The sequence below is a fragment of the Hemicordylus capensis genome, chromosome 5 (assembly GCF_027244095.1).
Source record: "Hemicordylus capensis ecotype Gifberg chromosome 5, rHemCap1.1.pri, whole genome shotgun sequence".
NCBI lineage: Eukaryota > Metazoa > Chordata > Lepidosauria > Squamata > Cordylidae > Hemicordylus > Hemicordylus capensis.
In genome coordinates, this window is record NC_069661.1 from 105524912 (window position 1) to 105543967 (window position 19056).

General features: G+C 42.3%; 1 protein-coding gene across 1 annotated transcript in view; it reads left to right on the plus strand.

The window, feature by feature from the left end:
- ARAP2 (ArfGAP with RhoGAP domain, ankyrin repeat and PH domain 2) overlaps positions 1-19056 on the plus strand; it is a 154311-nt gene that overhangs the window by 51447 nt on the left and 83808 nt on the right. The window contains exons 10-13 of the mRNA XM_053255178.1: positions 7213-7328; positions 10057-10256; positions 12118-12203; positions 14656-14838. Of these exons, the coding sequence (XP_053111153.1) occupies positions 7213-7328; positions 10057-10256; positions 12118-12203; positions 14656-14838 (585 nt within the window). The remainder of the gene's footprint in view (positions 1-7212; positions 7329-10056; positions 10257-12117; positions 12204-14655; positions 14839-19056) is intronic.

The window sequence follows — 19056 nt, forward strand, 5'->3', positions numbered from 1 at the left end:
AATTTTGAAAATGGGAAATAGATAGACAGACATCCATTCTCTTTCTTGCTTGAATAAACATGACGATGGATCTTGTGATAGACGTCCTACTTATTCAGGAGCTTTACAAACATGCACAATTATTAATTTATGTCTCTTTCTTTCCCTGTCTACTTGGGCAGTGCTCACAAAGACATATGATTCCTGTTGTTGTAAGGGTTTTCTAAAAATGTTGTGTGTGGACGTGCACACACGCAAACACACATTCTCTCTCTCTCTCTCCCCCTCCCTCTCACATGTGCATGCACACACAATATTTAAAGAATATTTATATAGCACTTCAAGGCAACTATGCATCTGTTGTTTGTTGGGGGACTGAGGCTTAGATCTTGGCTACATGCTATACTTATCATGTGAAAAGTGGGCTCATGGAAACCAGGCTCCAAGACAGTAGAATGTTAGAATTTAGAGGTGGTAGACTAGAGTTTGTCCCCATTTAGACAACAGGTGGGGGTCCACTTTTTGAATGTTCTACTGAACATACTGCTACAACAGATATTTATATACCGCTTTTCAACAAAAGTTCCCAAAACAGTTTACACAGAGAAATTTAAAAAATAAATAAATAAAGATGGCTCCCTGTCTCCAAGGGCTCACAGTCTAAAAAGAAGCATAAGATACACACCAGCAACAGCCACTGGAGGGATGCTGCTCTCCCTCTGCTCAGTAAAGAAAACCACCATTTTTAAAAGGTGCCTCTTTGCTCAGTTAGCAGGGAATATAAAGGAAAGCAGGAAAGACAAGGTAGATAACCAATCAAACAAAAGCTTTAGTAGCCAGCCAGGGTTGTAATAGGCAGAGTAAGGGAAGGTGGTCACTTATGTAAGGAGTAAGCTGGGCTAGTGCCTTTTATCCTTGATGTGCTGGTGGAACATTTTAATAACAGCATATCTCAGCTGCAGTCTGAAGTGGTACTTCACAGTCTACCACCTCATAATTTTATCACCTCATTCTGCTGGCTGACGAACCTAGGCCTGGCTGTTGAGAAGGCTGAATGCTCCTCCTGGAGATAACCAGAAAAAAAACTGTCTCATAAAGCCATTGTCCACCTTTTCCCATTGTTTATCTGTCCCTGTCTTATCTCTCTGTTTAGTAGATAATTGTCTCTGCTTGGAAATGTGATCATTAAATTCTCACCTACATATCACAATGAGTGAATATGTGTGGGGAAAGTGGTTTCACATCAGCTGACCTGGCCCTGTCGTTTGAGTAAGCTGCAGAATGTGAGAAAGGGCTCTATGCATGTACACCTGTATGCTTTTAGAGTCTATTTGTGACTTGGAAACCCTAGCAGAGTCAGGGTTCCCAATCATGCAATCAATTGTATGCCAGTAGTGCCCATTCTTTCCTCCTGTCAAAGGTGTCAAGGACTGAAGCAGGGCCAGCCACTGTTAAGCTGCTTCCTCTTCATGTGTACATGAAGCATGTGATGTGCAGCTGAGAAGAGGACTTTAACTGCTGAGGAAAGAGATGATAAGCAGCCAGTGGTTCTATGAACCCCTGGCCTGGAGGACCTTTCAGAATTCTCAACAGAGCCTCCCTTTTTTTTCAAGTTATGATCAGTGTTCCCTCTAACAGAAAATCCCAGATGTTCTTGACTATAACTCCCAGCATCCTCAGTCAAAGCCTACTGCAGCTAGGGATTCTGAGAGCTGTAGTCAACAACATCTGGGATTCCCTCTTACAGAGAACACTGGTTATGATGCAGAGCCAGGATTTCTCCCATGAAGCTATGTTAGCTTTCAAATATATGCATTTCCCCACAGGTAGCTAGAGTGTAGTGGGGCCATGTGAGATTATCTCTGATAAATTGATATCTTGCTTTCTGGATAGAAGCTCTTCAGAGATTAACAGGAGCATCCTGGTAGAGTGGAAGTATGAACCCTATTCTGATGGTGCTCCCATAAACCCAATTGTTCCGGAGAACAGAGATGTACTCATTTTAAAAACTGAGGCAAAGGGGATAGAAATGTAAGACAACTAATAGTTGTCCTAGAGCAGAATCCTCATTTTCCACTCTCAGTATGACTTGATTGGTGCAAGTGGCAGGTTAGTGGTCAGTTTTTCCACTTTAGGTTCTTTTGGAGATATTGACTGGATATATTCTATTCTATTCTATTTATTTTGCTCACATTGACCACTTTGCTCACATCAACCCTAGTCTGCAAAAGGCTCTATCCCTTCTACCGAGCTTCACTGGTTAGGCTGGTCTTGCAGTTGTGAGACATCTGCAAACTAAGTGGAATTTAAGTCTTTTCAGTTCCTCTGTCTTTTTCTGTGTTGGTGCTAAATGGGACAAAGAGAGGAGCAAGTAACAGCTGACCAGAGAGAGAATTTCAGTGAATCACATTTCCACTGCTGTTGGGGTTGTGTGGTTAAAAAAAAAAAAATTGAAAGCATTTAAAAAAAGGTTGCTGCTTTTGACCCTTCTGGCTTACTCCTAAGAACTGAGTTCCTGGCTTACTTTCAGGGACTGAGGCAAATTCTGGGAGACTCCTGGACATTCCTGAACAGTTTTGACACCCTGCTTGGCCCATAAAAGCTTATGTCACAGTATATTTCATGGCTTTACAACTTTGGCCCTCTTGCAGATGTTGTACTACAACTCCCATCATCCATGACTATTAGCTGCTGTGGTTGGGGATGATGGGAGGCAGGGTAGATATTTGTTAATTCTGAAAGTGTCACAGGACCTGGTTGTCTTCATCTTATTTTTTAAGCATCGTGGAGATGGGGAGTATGAGCTGACACAATAGCCAGCCAAATAAATGATGATAGTCAACACAACCATTGCAACCCCCCCTCCCCCCCGAAACCCAACCAACCAAGTAGTGGATTATAACAGGAAGAATCAAAACAGAGAAAGGCCAATGTAAAAATTATTGCCTGTAAGAAGCTTAAATTTTATTGCCAGGAGGTTGGGGGAATTCTCATTGGCAATTGCATACGTGGTAAACTAGGGAGGAAATAAATTTGGAGGTCAGGCAGGAGATGCATAAATAATCGGTGACATTTGAGCAAAATGCAGTCAGAGGTTCTAGTACTGGGAGGAGCAAGGGCATCTTGTACAAGCAGAAGAGAAGCAATGAAGTTTAGTAAATTATGGGATGTGGTAAGTCCCATTCTGTTTGATTCAGACCTGGAATATTTGCATTCATTATTGAACAGTACCTTCACAGATGATTTAGAGACATTCAAGAGGTTTTGATGAAAAGGAACAAACTTAATGAGGTGTAGAGAAACAGGTTTTACGACTTCCATTCATAAGAGACAAATGTAATCCTGTTTTGTCTGTTTATTTAAAAATGTACACCTCACCTTTCCCCGCATGCTTTCAAGGTGGCTGACAAAAATGTTAAGGTATGATTAAGGGGAGTGTTACTTGGTAAACAGATGAGGAACGCTGCTGGAGACTAGCTGCTATCAGGGAGCACAGGGCATACTCCAAGCATTTTGCACGTGCGCTGGGAAGATGGGTGTCAATTTTCTCCTTTGATCTCACCGCTTGTGCTTCATGGAATGCACTATGGATGTAAACTCCTGGGAGGCATTTCTAGGATGCAGGGCCTGCTGCTCAAAGAAAGAAGCTGAAGAGCCTCATGGGAAGCATTTGTAGGTGACATTATTGATGTTTCCATGAAACAAAGTTTTCTCCTTCTCTTAAGGAGAAGGAAAAGAAATGGGACTGGAATAAAGAAGCGGCCCTCTGCTTGTAGCTCAGGAATATGGCAAAACTGTCACAGCATCTCTTAAATGTTTCAGTGAAGATTCTGCAAGTGCTTCAGATGGTTTATTTCCTCATCCCCCCTGCCCGCCCCAATAACACTCTAAGGCAGACGTATCCAAGGAGATCTGAATCATGATTGAGGTTGTTCTAAACAACCAGCCTAAATGCCCAGTGGGATGAATGTCTTAGGGTTTGTCAATGTGGCATGGCTCTTTTCATGGGTCTTTGATTCTGTTATCTTTTCATTATTGCTGGCTGTTAAGCAAATGCCAGTCATTGATATTGACTCTTCAGACATGTGAATATAAATGAACAGAGCTAGGCAGATAATGTGATCACAATTGCTGGGGTCCATTATCCACCAGTGTGTGAAGTTTTGAATAAACTCCATTTAATTATGATGGTCCTCAGCAACTGTATGAGAGAAGCCCAGCTGGGAGAGAATTAGACTCTCATTGTGAAAATGGGGATTGTTCGGTTGTGCTGGTATGCTGTCCCTCTTGCTGTGCACCCTCTAGTTTTGCTGTTGTTACCCCCTCCTGTTCATTGCTTATGTGAGATCATTTGGGATGTTTGCAGGATGACTTGGTCTGTGTACTGTCCAGCATGCCTCTGGCTATGTCTTTTGCCCAAGACATACCTTTTTGTTTCCTTCTTGAACACTGGCAGGCATGTGTGTTGGGGGAGAAAGTCTCTTGAAGTATCCAGGTGACAATTTTGTACCAGGAGCGTAGCTAGGGAAAGGTGGCTCATGTTCACCCCTCTCCCCAGTGGCCCCTCAGAGTAAGGGAGATAATGAAGAAAATGGGGAAGGATGGAGCTGGGGCCCCCTCAGGAGCTGAGGGGCCCGGGTTCTTTGAACCTATCTGCTCAATTATAGCTACACCCCTGTTTTGTGCTATATTTGAAGCAACACATACTTTAATTCTTTCTTTTGACTTTCATGTCAAATAACTATGTTTGGCCAGAGTATTGTATTCCCTTAAAACCATAACTTTGAGATTCTGGCTTATAATGGAGAGCCACTAGAACGTAGTGGTTAAATGTGTGTGAGCTGTGTAGCAGAAACCTCTTGTTTCAAGTGCTACTTTTTTTGTTTAATCAGGACTTTGTAATTGCTAGATAACCATTGTACACCAGACTCTTAACAGCTACTGTAGGTGTGTAGTGACTAAGATTGTGAGATGCAATGCAAACTTGTAAAAACAAAAAAGGAACAAAAAAGGCAACAGGCATGAGCTTAGGCTTTTTGAATGCCAAATTTGCAGATCTCTGCATCCTGAAGCACAAGAAGTAAGCTAGAATGTGATGGCCTGGGGTTTCTCTCCATGTGGCTAGGGTGGAGGACAGGAAAGTGGTGTTCTGTGGTTCTTGGAATGAGCCCCTAGGTTTCAGCTTCGGCCTTGCTGTGGGGTACCTTTTAGTAGAGAGTAGCTAGCATTATTATCCTGAATAAGGGTGTTATGCCTAAAATGGTTTCTTTGCACTGTCTTGAGATCCCTTCCTCTGTCTTATTTTCTGCTCTTTGGTGCCACCCTCCAGTGTGTTCTTCTTATGACTGTGTAGAGCATTCAGACAGTAATCACTTTATTTTAAAATAAAAGTGTGTGTGTTGCATGGCTTTGCTGTTCATTTTATTTTGCCTCTAAATGTTGCTGACAGTCTACATGAGCTTTTTGTCTGAATTTATCCAATTGCCATATTAGATCAGGAGTAGCCAGCTTGCGTATTTTTGGGAAGCCAGTGTAGTTCCAGATGGGCTGGAAGAGTATTTTTTCACACAGGTTGATAAGCGTTACAATTGTTCATGCTGTATTGTTCAGGCTGTATAATAAAGTTGTGTAATAAAGGACAGGTATAGTCAGGCATACCATTAAACACACATGCTGCACACTTGTTCATTAAGAACAAAGAACAAAAAAATCCAAGAGGCTATAGTGACAGAAGACCTTCCGTCTCAGTTCTCTTTGAAACATGTGTTAGCATACCCAATAGAGAGTTGTAATATGAGAACAGAATATCTGTTTCTTACAACATGAAATTTTTTTTCCTTATGTGTGAAAATTTTTATCTGTTAAATCTGTATCCTGCCTTTTAAGTAAATGCTCAAGGCAGCTAACAAAATTAATACTGGAAAAAACAATTATGCTAAATCAGTGCCAAATGATGATAAATGTAAAAACCTTAAGCCATAATCCATTAGAGGGTTTGCCCCCTCCAGTCTTTGGTAACTGATAATTTGTGGAGAACTCTTCCCTCTGCTGGAAACTAGGACATGGCTGATGGACATGCTTCAATTCCAGTGTTGTTTCTGCAGTTCTGGATGGGAAGCTAAGGGCTGATTGTCTCAGCAACATATTTGTTGCTTCTGCGTAAGTGCTTTCCACGGTTTTCTCAGGGCCAGCCCAAGGATTGCTGGTGCCCCAGATGATGCCTGGCTTTGGCACCCCCACCCACTTCGCCCATGAGGGGGGCACCTCCCATCATCTGGGTGGGTTGGTGTGTATTCCCTTTCATCCAGGTGGGTGGTGTAACAGTGCATCCCACAAGTTGGGAGTTGGGCCCTGTTTTTGGCTCACTGGATGTCGCCTGGCCCAGACTGTCAGTGCCCCTCCCTGCTTGGTGCCCTAGGTGACTACCTAGTTCACCTAGTGAATGGGTTGGCTCTGGGTGCTCTTATAAGATACATACTGGGGAGATCACTTGAGAGGGACGTGGTCATTTATTACAGCAAGGATTTCTTTTTTGTAAATGTTCCCATCCTTAGAAGAAAAGATCTCCCATTTAGCTCTTGGAAAGACCTCTTTCTGAAACATTGGCCAGATGAATTCCAGGTGTCCTGCCAGTTGGACTGGATGGGCCATTGGCATAATGTGAATCTTAATAATTTAGGTTGCGATTCTGAAGGTTTTGATAAAATTCTGCAGATCCTAATAATATTTTTGGGAGCCATGCATTTGAGAGCTCCAAGTAGGTTTGCCTTGTTTTGAAAACAGAGGAAGAAATTAGTGTGCATTTTAAAATGTATAGGTGTTTAAAAGCACATGCTGAGAGATAGAAGTTAAAATCTCTGCTCAGTCATGAACTTATTGGATGGCATTGGGCAAGCCAGTGTGGCACTTATTGGGTGGCATCAGGCAAGGCAGCTTTAGCTTTACCTTACCTTCATAATGTTACAAGTTATGAGGAATCCAGAGATAATCATTTTAAACATTTAGGGAATAATGCTAAGAAATGCACTTCAATAAAAGTGATTGTTTATTGAACTTGCAGGACGTAATTGACAAAATGTTTGCATTAAATAATCTTTAGTATGAATCGAAATATAGATTTTCTTTTTCTTTTACTTTCAATAGGCCCATGTCTGTAAATCACTCTTTTGAACAGAAACTGTGTGTAATTTCTTAATAAAGAAGTTTGTGTGCTCTCCTCCCTCCCTTTCCCAGGATTTCAAAACTGGATATGGCATTACTATAATCCCCATGAATGTGGCTAATGTGAAACAAGTAGGCCGGACAGCAAAACAATCTTTTGAAATAATTACACCGTACAGAAGTTTTAGGTAAGATCTTTGAGCAGTTGTTTTAAAAATGCAGGGAGAGACGATTGTGAAAACAACTTTGGGGATTTTGATGACATCTGTATATGTAGTAATGGCCATTTCTCTATAACAAAGATTAGCATTACCTCTGAAACTCAGGGCAAATACGTGTTCCTAAATCTATATTTGTTTAAATAATGTGAATGAAGAGTGTAGATTCTCACCTGCAGGTGAGAACCCATGGGTGGGAGGGATGTATAGCTACCTCCTCTGACAATTTCCCTCTGCAAATGCTTCTGAGATTGCTCCCCCACCCTACACAGTTTGCTTCTGGTTTGGGAGCCAATTGCAGAAACAAATGATTCAAAATTGACTGAAAGAACATTTTGCAAGGGAATGGTTAAGCACCCCTCACCACCTACAAATGCCTTGCATCTCTATTATTGCTAGGGAAATGCTGATTCCATAATAAACCACTCCCACAATTACATGTAGTTCCACCTTTTTAGATCCCTCTTTCAAAGGGTAAATTTACCTAGGCTGCTCATAAGTAGGCTTGACATGATGAAGGCAGAGTAAGTGTTGGATTTGTGTGATTCAGCTTACACATTGGAGGACATCTGTTCAGTGTTGCAGTTATCTTAAGCCTTAGGTCAAGCTCTAGATTAGTTGCATACCCAATGGAAAGAGTAAGTAATATGAGTTTAAAGTCCACTGTGTTTGTTCGGCAAACATAGTGAATGTCTCCAAACATGGAGACATTCACAGATAGACATCTCACACCTTATGTTCAGAGGCAAAAAAGAACATGAGTAGAGCTTTTGCTAAATGCAGTCAGAGTGCAGAGTGCATTAGTGCACATAACTATCACTGCATTCCCCTTCAATATGAAAATGAGAGTTAGTGAAGGCACAGACAGAAGCATGTCTGCATGTTTATAAATATGTTTACAAGATACAGTTGAAACTTGGAAAATTAGAATATCGTGCAAAAGTCCATTAATTTCAGTAATGCAAATTAAAAGGTGAAACTGATGTATGAGACAGACGCATTACATGCAAAGCGAGATAAGTCAAGCCTTAATTTGTTATAATTGTGATGATCATGGCGTACAGCTCATGAAAACCCCAAATCCACAATCTCAGAAAATTAGAATATTACATGGAACCAAGAAGACAAGGATTGAAAACTAGAACAATATCGGACCTCTGAAAAGTATACAGTGTACTGTGCTTGATTGGCCAGCAAACTCGCCTGACCTGACCCCATAGAGAATCTATGGGGCATTGCCAAGAGAAGGATGAGAGACATGAGACCAAACAATGCAGAATTGCTGAAGGCCGCTAATGAAGCATCCTGGTCTTCCATAATACCTCATCAGTGCCACAGGCTGATAGCATCCATGCCACACTGCACTGAGGCAGTAATTGCTGCAAAAGGGGCCCAAACCAAGTACTGAATACATATGCATGCTTATACTTTTCAGAGGTCCAATATTGTTCTGTTCTTCAATCCTTGTCTTCTTGGTTCCATGTAATATTCTAATTTTCTGAGATTGTGGATTTGGGGTTTTCATGAGCTGTATGCCATGATCATCACAATTATAACAATGAAGGCTTGACTTATCTCACTTTGCATGTAATGTGTCTGTCTCATATATCAGTTTCACCTTTTAATTTGCATTACTGAAATTAATGGACTTTTGCACGATATTCTAATTTTCCGAGTTTCGCCTGTAGATGCCTTGTGTTGGGCAGGAGACAGATCTGAAGCTGGGGGTGGGGCTAGTGCAGGCCCCCCCCATTTTTTTCAAACAAATAATTTTTTAATAATGGTATGTTGCTTGCACACAGGACAGATGGAGGCCAGATAAGCTGCCCTCCTACTTTTGTTGCTACCCACTCTCACGTTTAGGCTGACTACAGGCCTGGCAGGAAACCATAACTGGAGACCTGTGTGCATGTATTGTGATTGGCTTATAGTGTTACACATCTTTGACAAGTTAAAAAAGGCTTGATATTTTATTGATTTGGGTAGTAATTGGAGCTTGATCTGCCATACAAATTGCTGCAACACATTACCATCCACAGTGATTAGGACCAGTCTAGATGAGACCACAGAGATGGAAGTGTGATTGCACTTCCAGTCTCTCTCTAAATTTTTGCATATAGCAGCTGCAGGGTCCAACAGTCTGGACTGGGACAATGGCATGGGGGTTCCACCCTGCCCCACTCTGTTTCCCAGTGAAAAGTGCCTGTCTGCCCTTTTGTCATGTTAGGGAAATTGTGATTTGTCCCATTACGAAAGTAAGTGTGTGTGTGTGTGTGTGTGTGTGTGTGTGTGTGTGTGTGTATGTTTTCCACAACAGGACATAGCTTTGTTGGGGAGAACTGGATAGACTATGCATAGATAGTAGTATGAGCTACCCAGCAAATTAGGGGAGACTTCATTTATGCTATCTGTAGCATTTAGGTTCTGATTATCAGTAGCAGAGACTGGAAAGGATGGATGTATTTGGAGAGCGTAATTGGGTGACAATTAAATGGACTGGGCAAGAAAACAGGACAGGTTTTGTTTTGTTTGAATCTCCATTGCATCCCCAACCCATCCTAATGCGGGGTCCTCAATTTGCATTCTTCATCTTCAGGCAGTTATATTCATGCAGCAAACAATTCTAATCTGCTACTTCAAGGAAAACTAGACCTAATTTGCTTTGGAATTAAAACAAAAGTATGTCAATGGGTTTCAGCTTTACAGCAGAGTCAGAAAAAGAGAAGCAGGAGTGGATCGAAGCATTGCAACAATCTATAGCAGAAACTCTCTCGGACTATGAAGTGCCGGAGAAGATCTGGTTCAATGAATCAAACAGGACCTGTGCTGATTGTAAAGCTCCTGATCCTGACTGGGCATCTATCAATCTCTGTGTTGTCATTTGTAAGAAATGTGCAGGTAATTAATACTCTTTGAGGACTCCATAGAACATTTTATCTGCATTAGAAAAGCTTGGCATGTCTTAATCACAGTGTATTTGTTTTAACTGAATTACTGCAAATGTGGATTCTACTTGAAATCCTGGCTTCATATCTCAGTATATTTTAAGTTGGGATGTGCAGAACTGGTCTGCTATCAAACTGGTCCGCTGTAGACAGGACTGGTTTGAGCGGTTCGATCATGAACCACTTTGAAATGGTTTGAGCAGGTTTGTCGGTTCAAACAAACCAGCTTGCAGAATGGCCCAAATTTAGACTGAACCACCACAAACCGCACACCCCTAATTTCAAGTAAATAGGTTAGAATAAAATGGGATCAGTTGATTTGGATATAACAACCAATATCAGTTTATTTTAACGTACATCAGAAGTAGATTCTTGTGCAGCCTGGGAGAAAGGAGCACACACTTCCAAGGCTTGGGGATGTCATGCAGAACCAGGCTTTTCATTTAGATTCCATGTTTAGGTTCCAAATTAAAAGGAGCTTGGACCGGTGTTTTCAATTTATTCATAAATTATCTAGAAGTAGGGGTAAGCAGTGAGGTGGCCAAATTTGCAGATGATACCAAACTCTTCTGGGTAGTGAAATCCAAAACAGATTGTGCGGAGCTCCAAAAGGATCTCTCCAAACTGGGTGAGTAGGTGACAAAATGGCAAATGCGGTTCAGTGTTGGCAAGTGTAAAGTGATGCACATTGGGACAAAACTGCTCAACTTCAAGTATATGCTGATGGGATCTGAGCTGTCGGTGACTGACCAGGAGAGGGATCTTTGGGTTGTGCTGAAAGCTCGTTGAAAGTGTCGACTCAATGTGCAGCAGCTGTGAAAAAGGCTAGTTCCATGTGACGGATCATTAGGAAGGGGATTGAAAATAAAACTGATAATATTATAATGCCCTTATGCAAAACTATGGTGCGGCCACACCTGGAGTAATGTGTACAATCCTGGTCACCACATCCAAAAAAGGACATTGTAGAACTGGGAAAGGTGCAGAAAAGGGCAACCAAGATGATCAAGGAGCCTAGAGCACCTTCCTTATGAGGCAAGGCTGCAACACCTGGGGCTATTTAGTTTAGAAAAAAGACGACTGCAGGGAGACATTATAGAGGTCTATAAAATCATGCCTGGTGTGGAGAAAGTGCATAGAGAGAAATTTCTCACTCACACACACAACACTAGACCAGGGGTCATCCCATGATATTGAATGCCAATAAATTTAGGTCCAACAAACGGAAGTACTTTTCCACACAACGCATGATCAACTTGTGGAATTTTCTACCACAAGATGTGGTGTTGGCTACTAGTTTGGATGGCTTTAAGAGGGGTTTGGATAACTTCATGGAGGAGAGGTCTGTCAATGGCTACTAGTCGGAGGGCTATAGGCCACCTCCAGCCACAGAGGCAGGATGCCTCTGAGTACCAGTTGCAGGGGAGTAATAGCAGGAGAGAGGGCATGCCCTCAACTCCTGTCTGTAGACTTCAGCAGCATCTGGTGGGCCACTGTGTGAAACAGGATGCTGGACTAGATGGGCCTTGGGTCTGATCCAGCAGGGCTGTTCTTATGTTCTTTTGTGACAACTGAATGAGTTCTATGACTGACTGAGTTTCCCTACTGCCATTCCATTTGTCTGTGCACCAAATCAGTTGACAAGAACATAGTCCTAATGTGAGCTTCTGTGTCTTACAGAAGGCTTATTAAAACCCTTTTGTTTCTTACACATTTATGTACTCCTAGTCTCTATTAATGTTGCTATCTGTCTTCCAAATTTCTGTCCTTTGTTTCAATCCTAACAAGTGCTGTATTTTGATATTTTGATCCAGGGCAACACAGATCATTAGGACCCAGAGATTCGAAAGTCCGAAGCCTCAAAATGGATGCCAGCATTTGGAGCAATGAACTCATTGAGGTAGGAGAGAACATGCTAGGACAAGGATGGCAGGAGGGTGTCAACCATGTCAGTGAGAGCAGTGAATATTCTATGTGACACTTCATTACAATAAGTGACATACCTGAGGAAGTTGGCTATTTCAATGAAGGGTTCACATTGCTATTCAAGTAAAACCTTTCACCCTGTTTATAGTCCTGGAATCATCACACACTACTGAACAAAACATTTTCTGCTACTTTTTCTTACAGGCAAACAGGTAGATCCCGTGCTTGGAGTTTCCCATACCTTCTGTTTTAACCAAAAGCATGGGCATCTGCAGGACTTTTTTCAGGGGGTGGGGGTGGGGGCAAAGTAAGCAATCATACCTCCCCTCCCTGGCAATGGTGTAACAAGATCAGTGGGGGCCTGTGTTTAAAATAGTGATTATGCCCCACCTGCAGACTTTTATTTTACTTTTAATTTTTGGATGGTAGTAGCAGTGGCCACCATTGCCACCACAGAACAGCCACTACTGCTGCCACCACCTCCCTCCCCACCCCCGCGGCACCCAGCAGTGCCCACTAAGCTTCATTTCCATCTCCTTGTCCTTTGCTTCCACTGCTGCTACTTGCACCTCCTCTGCCACTGCCTCCAACTCTTATGGTTCCAGCAGCAAAGGAACTCAACAGCATACCTCTTGTGTAAAAAGCCACCTGGGAAATTGTGTGTGTACCCACTGCCATTTCCCAGCTAATTTTTCACACACCAGGCACCCTGATGAATTCTTCTTCTGCTGACATCTCAAGGTTGGGTGGCAGGGGCCAAAGGCGGTGGCAGGGGAGGCCGTGGCAGGTAGCTCTTTCTCTGCTCCTTGGGATTATGCACCATTGAACTGAATGGGAACTGACTGACTCCTGTCTCCCACCCACCCACCGTCCCGCCCCAATGCTCATAAGCAGCCACAGAGAAGCTCAGTGAGGACTGGAGGGGTGGAGGTTTAATCCATTCTTCCCAAGCTCTTCTCCCATCACCTGAAGCTGCTCTTTCCATACAAGAGGAAAGGATTAACCCCCTTTCCACATGCCACAGCTTTGATTTGTATCAAGGGTACCCACAGCTGCTTTTCAGGGTGGGAATAGAATCCCAAGCACAGAATTCATCCACACATTTAAAGTAATACCTCATTTGGCCTTTAGTTTACCTGAATCAGTTGATCATTTCAGAGTTCTGTCTGTTACAATGAGGTAGTTAGATTCTGAAAGTGTTTCATAACTTGCCATGTTGTCACACCATTTTCCTTTCTGTTTCCACATTTTCCCATTTCTGGAATGTGGCGAGTTGATGACACATCAGCATTTGTAGGGAATTTGGGGATAGATAATTAATTTTGTACAGATGTGTCTTTATTCATTTGTGCTTACTACATATTTTCTCATTCTCCTCCTTAGTTACTCTTTTGCAATGTTGGTAGGGTGGTGTGCATGCTGCAGTTCCACAAAATGTCTTATTGGACAGTGGCTCAGAACGCAGGCTTCTGAGAGGTCTCATTTTAAAAAGTAGCCTTTTTATTTCAGCCTCTGTGACTGTGGAGATATGCCTGAGGGTGTGTGGGTAGTTTGTTGAAGCCACAGGAATTCCTGAATAAGATTTCATAAGGTACCTGAATAAGATGGTTAGAGGGTTCATGCTTAATGTAGTTAGCAAAAGCAAAATAAGTCAGGCAGAAGTTAGAGGAATTACAGGTACAGTGTACCTCATTACTTGCGGGGGTTCCATTCCTTGCCTACTACCGCAAGTAATGAAACTGTGAGGAATGAGGCATTGTGCCTATGGAAAATGGGGTTAGGTTCCTGGATGGGAGGGGGAGGGCAAAAAAGGTGAAAAGACGGAAAGGCATTACTGTACTGTGCTCCCCGGGGTCTCCTTGTGCCCAGCAATGCCCCCCAAACCGTGAAATGCCCCCCCAAACCACAACAAATCACAGAATTTTCTTTTTAAAGAAATGAGCCACAAAATGGCTCCTACAGACAAAATGGTAGCTGGAAGTGACTTCTGTTTCACTTTTGGCCCTCTATGAACCATGCATATGTGGGTTTTAATCCTTTTGTATCTGTGCATAATGAAATCGGGTGTCAGTTAGACACTCGCAAATATGAGAAATTGTTAACAGTGGTTCCGTGAGTAACTAGTTTTGTTTGTAGTCAAATGTACATAATATATGCAGGTGGCAGACTTTGTTTTCTTATTCAGAATTTGATTTGCCTTGATGCAGAATTTGGTGTGCATGTGTACATGCCGTTTCCAGCCAGTTATGGAAATTGTTGCCAGCCAGAATTATCTTTCACTGCCTGTCATGTATGAGAGAGTTTTAATGCTACATATCTCCTAACTTTCCCCATGTCAGTTTTAATTCAAACTTATATAATCAACTTTCATGCTTAGAAGACCTTTTTAATCAATTTTTTAAAATCATGTGGTGTTCTTTCTGCAGCTTTTTATTGTGATAGGTAATAAGAAGGCAAACAGTTTTTGGGAAGGAAATCTTCAGCCAGATGAGGAATTGCCCATGGATGCCCCCACAGACAGGAGACTAACTTTCATAATACAAAAGTACAAAGAGGGAAGATTCAGAAAATCCACTCTGCTTTACAAAACCAAAGAAGAGTTAAATAAGGTAAAGCATACAGAAATATTGGAGTGTGGGTGTTATTATTTGTTACTTATTATCATCTGTAAATAGATACATCCACATTATGTATATATGTGAAGTAGGGATGTGCATGAACTAAGGTCTGTCCACTGGTTCAGTGTCAAACCGTTTCGGTGCTGGAGAGAGTGGTGAGCAGCATATTATAAAAAGAGGAGAGAAGGACCTTACCTGCTCACTGCCACCGCATGCAGCTTCCTGCTGCAATGATGCTGTCCCCAAGAACCCATGCTTGGTGCTGGCACGCACATGGCATCCATGCATGGGCATCATTTGTGTGGTCAGCAACACCATGCTGACCATGTAAATAGTGCCTGCACATGCATGGATGTCATGCGTGTGCGCTGGTGCCAAGTGTGGGTTCTTGGGGGGCATGCCGTGGTGGATAGCAGGCATGCAACCAGTGCACAAATCTTAATTTGTGCACATCCCAAATGTGAACTAAAAGTATAGAATATTGAGTATGCAAGATATGGAGCTGGACAGCAAATAATGGGACTAATCAGACTGCAACTATATCCATATTTAAAAAGCATTATAATATAGATGTAATTGTTACCGGTACAGAGTAGAGTAGGTGACTCAGACTAACAAGATGCCAAAGTGGGCTGACATGGATAGACAGTCAACATGCCCCCTAGCACAACTTAGGTTGACACTTGAGCTAATCCACAAATCCCCTTTTTCCCACATGGGAAAGGATTAATATTGATTAGAATTCCCATTGTAACTGGCTGTAATCTCTGCTTGTGGTATCCTCACTACCAAAAGCAGTAGTTGCATTATGAGCTGCACCACTTCTGTGAGGATCCTGCCCTGTATCTGACAGAAGAGCCCTCCCTCTAGCCCAGTTATCAGTCCATTTCACCCCATTTTAATAATAATAAACTTGTTAGCCACCCCATAAATTGTTCTCTGGGAGTCTCACAACAGAGGATTAAAACATACAATAAAAACATATAACACATTAAATCATAACAGACAAAAAAGGTGAAAAGAAAATACAAAATACAATAGAAAGCAGCTTAAAAACTCATTTTAAAATTAATTAGAAATCAGATCAAATCTGAAGAATTTAAAAGGCCTGGGTGAACAAAAAGATCTTTACCTGGCATCTAAAAGAACAACTTGATTAAGCCAGGTGAACCTCATCTGGGTTTATTCCATAATTAATTCCATAACTGGGGTGCAACCACCGAAAAGGCCCTCTCCCTAGTAGCCACCTTCCTTACCTCATTTGGTAGGGGCACTCAGAGGATGGCCTCTGTAGAAGATTTTAAGGTCCAGGTTGGGACATATGGGGCAAGGCGCTGTTTCAGATAACTAGGTCCTAAGCCATTTAGGGCTTTAAAAGTTAAAAACAGCACTTTGAATTGGGCCTGGAAATGCACTGGAAGCCAGTGCAGCTGACAAAGCACTGGCATAATATGCTCAAAATGTCCAGTCCAAGTTAATAATCTTGCAGCCCTATTTTGTACCAGCTGCAGATTCTGGACTGTTTTCAAGGGCGGCTCCACATAAGAAGATAGAATAGCCCTGCTGGATCAGGCCCAAGGCCCATCTAGTCCAGCATCCTGTTTCACACAGTGGCCCACCAGATGCCACTGGAAGCCTACAGGCATGGCATGGCCTCTCTCCTGCTGTTACTCTCCTGCAACTGATACTCAGAGGCATCCTGCCTTAGCTGGAGGTGGCCTGTAGCCCTCCAACTAGTAGCCAATGATAGACCTCTCCTCCATGAAGTTATCCAAACCCCTCTTAAAGCCATCCCGGTTTTTTCTATCACCACATCTTGTGGCAGAGAATTCCACAAGTTGATTATGTGTTGTGTGAAAAAGTACCTCTGTTTGCTGGTCCTAAATTTCTTGGCGATCAATTTCATGGGATGACTCCTGGTTCTAGTGTTATGTGAGAGGGAGAAGAATTTCTCTCTGTGCACTTTCTCCACACCATGCATGATTTTATAGACATCTATCATGTCTCCCTGCAGTTGTTTTCCCCCTAAACAAAATAGTCCCAGGTGTTGTAGCCTTGCCTCATAAGAAAGGTGCTCTAGGCCCTTGCTCATCTTGGTTGCCCTTTTCTGCACCTTTCCCAGTTCTACAATGTCCTTTTTTAGATGTGGCGACCAGAATTGTGCATGAGTAACTGTGTCCAGGCTATCTCTGTCCAGGTAAGGTTGCAGTTGGCGTATCAGCCCAAACTGCGAAAGGTGCTCTCCACATCACCTTCTCTCCACATAGGTCATCCCACAGGGCAACCAAATCAGTTTCCGTTCCAAAGTCAAGCCTGAATGAAGCCTGATTGAAATGGTTCTAGATAGTCTGTTTCCTCTAAGAGTGTCTGGAGCTGGCCACAACATGCTCAAGCACCTTGCCCAGGAAAGGAATATTGGCCACAGGCTTATAGTTTTTAACATCCTCTGGGTCTAGACTGGATTTCTTTAGGAGTGGTCGAATAATAGCTTGCTTCAATGGAGCTGGGACTACTCCCTCTCTCAACGAGGCGTTTAGAACCTGCTGGACCCAACTAAAAATTCCTTCCCTGAAGCCATGAAGGGCAAGGGTCAAGCATGCACATGGTTGGCCAAACTCGACTAAATATCTTGTCCATATCCTCGGGTACCAATAATTGGAACTCCTCCAGCAAAACATGACGATGTACTCTGTGTACTCTGGGCACCTCTCCCGATGATCCTGCATTAACCATAGTGTCCCTCTCATGGCGAATGCGAGCAACATTACCCTTAATATGCTGTGCAAATGTGTTTTCTTTCACATCTGTGCATTTTCTTTTCACATCAAGATGTTTTGTTTCACATCTACACTGATCCTTCTGCCAAAGTATGAGGAAAAATATATTGATAACAAAACAATCACCAAGGCAGCCAAACTGAACTTAGTAAAGCTCACGAAGGCCTAGGCAACATTCAGGAGAAGGAATACCACAGGAAAGTTTTTGTTTTCTTTTTAATTAAAAAAAATAAAAATCAGCGTCACAGCCAGAGTCCCCGTTGTCCCCATCAGCCAGAACCTAGGATTCTCAGTTGCCCTCCTGCCTAACCACGTTCTGCTGATGCCTGTGAAGGTTTATATGACCCATATACCTGCTCCTTGCCTAAAGTCTCTCTAAAACTCAGTCCGAGCTCCAAAATCAGATGATCAGTTCCATGGCCTTGTTCAGGGCTGATCTTAGCACCCAATGCAGACTTCTCAAAAGGTATAATGTTGTGGTAAACTATTTCTGGGCATTACATATTTAATGTAATGTTATTGGTAAACTATTTCTGGGCATTACATATTTAAAATTCAATGATCTCATTTAATAGTTAAGTTACTCTTTTGTAGTTGTATACATAATTAAAAGTTTTAAAGTCAGTTTGTGATATGGCATGAAAGCCTGCTATTTAAAGACTGAAGGGGAGAGTAAAAAAAATCCCAGGAGTATATGGAAAACATTGATTTGGCTCTTTGGATTCATGTTTGTAGGAGCATCGTTAGGAGCATTGCCCCTGCTAACAGAGCAAAGAGGCACCTTTTTAAAGCGGCGATTCTCTTAAATTTAGCAGAGGGAGAGCAACTGGCCCTATCCAACCTCAGCAGAGCATCCCTCCAGTGGCTGTTGCTGGCATTTGCCTTATGTTTCCTTTTAGATTGTGAGCCCTTTGGGGACAGGGGGCCATCCTAATTAATTATGTATTGTTCATTTTTCTATGTAATAAAAATAAAGAACTTATTGTAGTAATAGTAGGAGCAGGAGGAGGAACATAATACTAATCTAAACTCATTCTGGGGGAAGTTACTGGCCTAGTGGAATGTTGGTGTTAGGATCTTGCTGGACCTGCTGTGCAATATGAAAAACAGCCTGATGGTGTTATGTAACAAGGCCTCTGTGTAATAACTTAAAACTGGAAAAGCTCCAGTGGAAATAGCACTGCACAACTGTCTCAAAGCAGTTTTCAGTCATAACACTACTGCCAACGTAACACCATTGGATTGTCTTTCAAATTGTGCAACAGCTCCAATAGTACCCTAACACTAACATTCCACCGGGCCATGGTATATTAAGTATTGGAGAAATATGCTGGTATTTCAGTTGCTTCCAAGTGCTTTGTGACTTAATAAGGAAACGGGGCTTTGGCTTTATATTGCTTATTCTGTGAAGGCAAGGATCAGCTATGTGTTC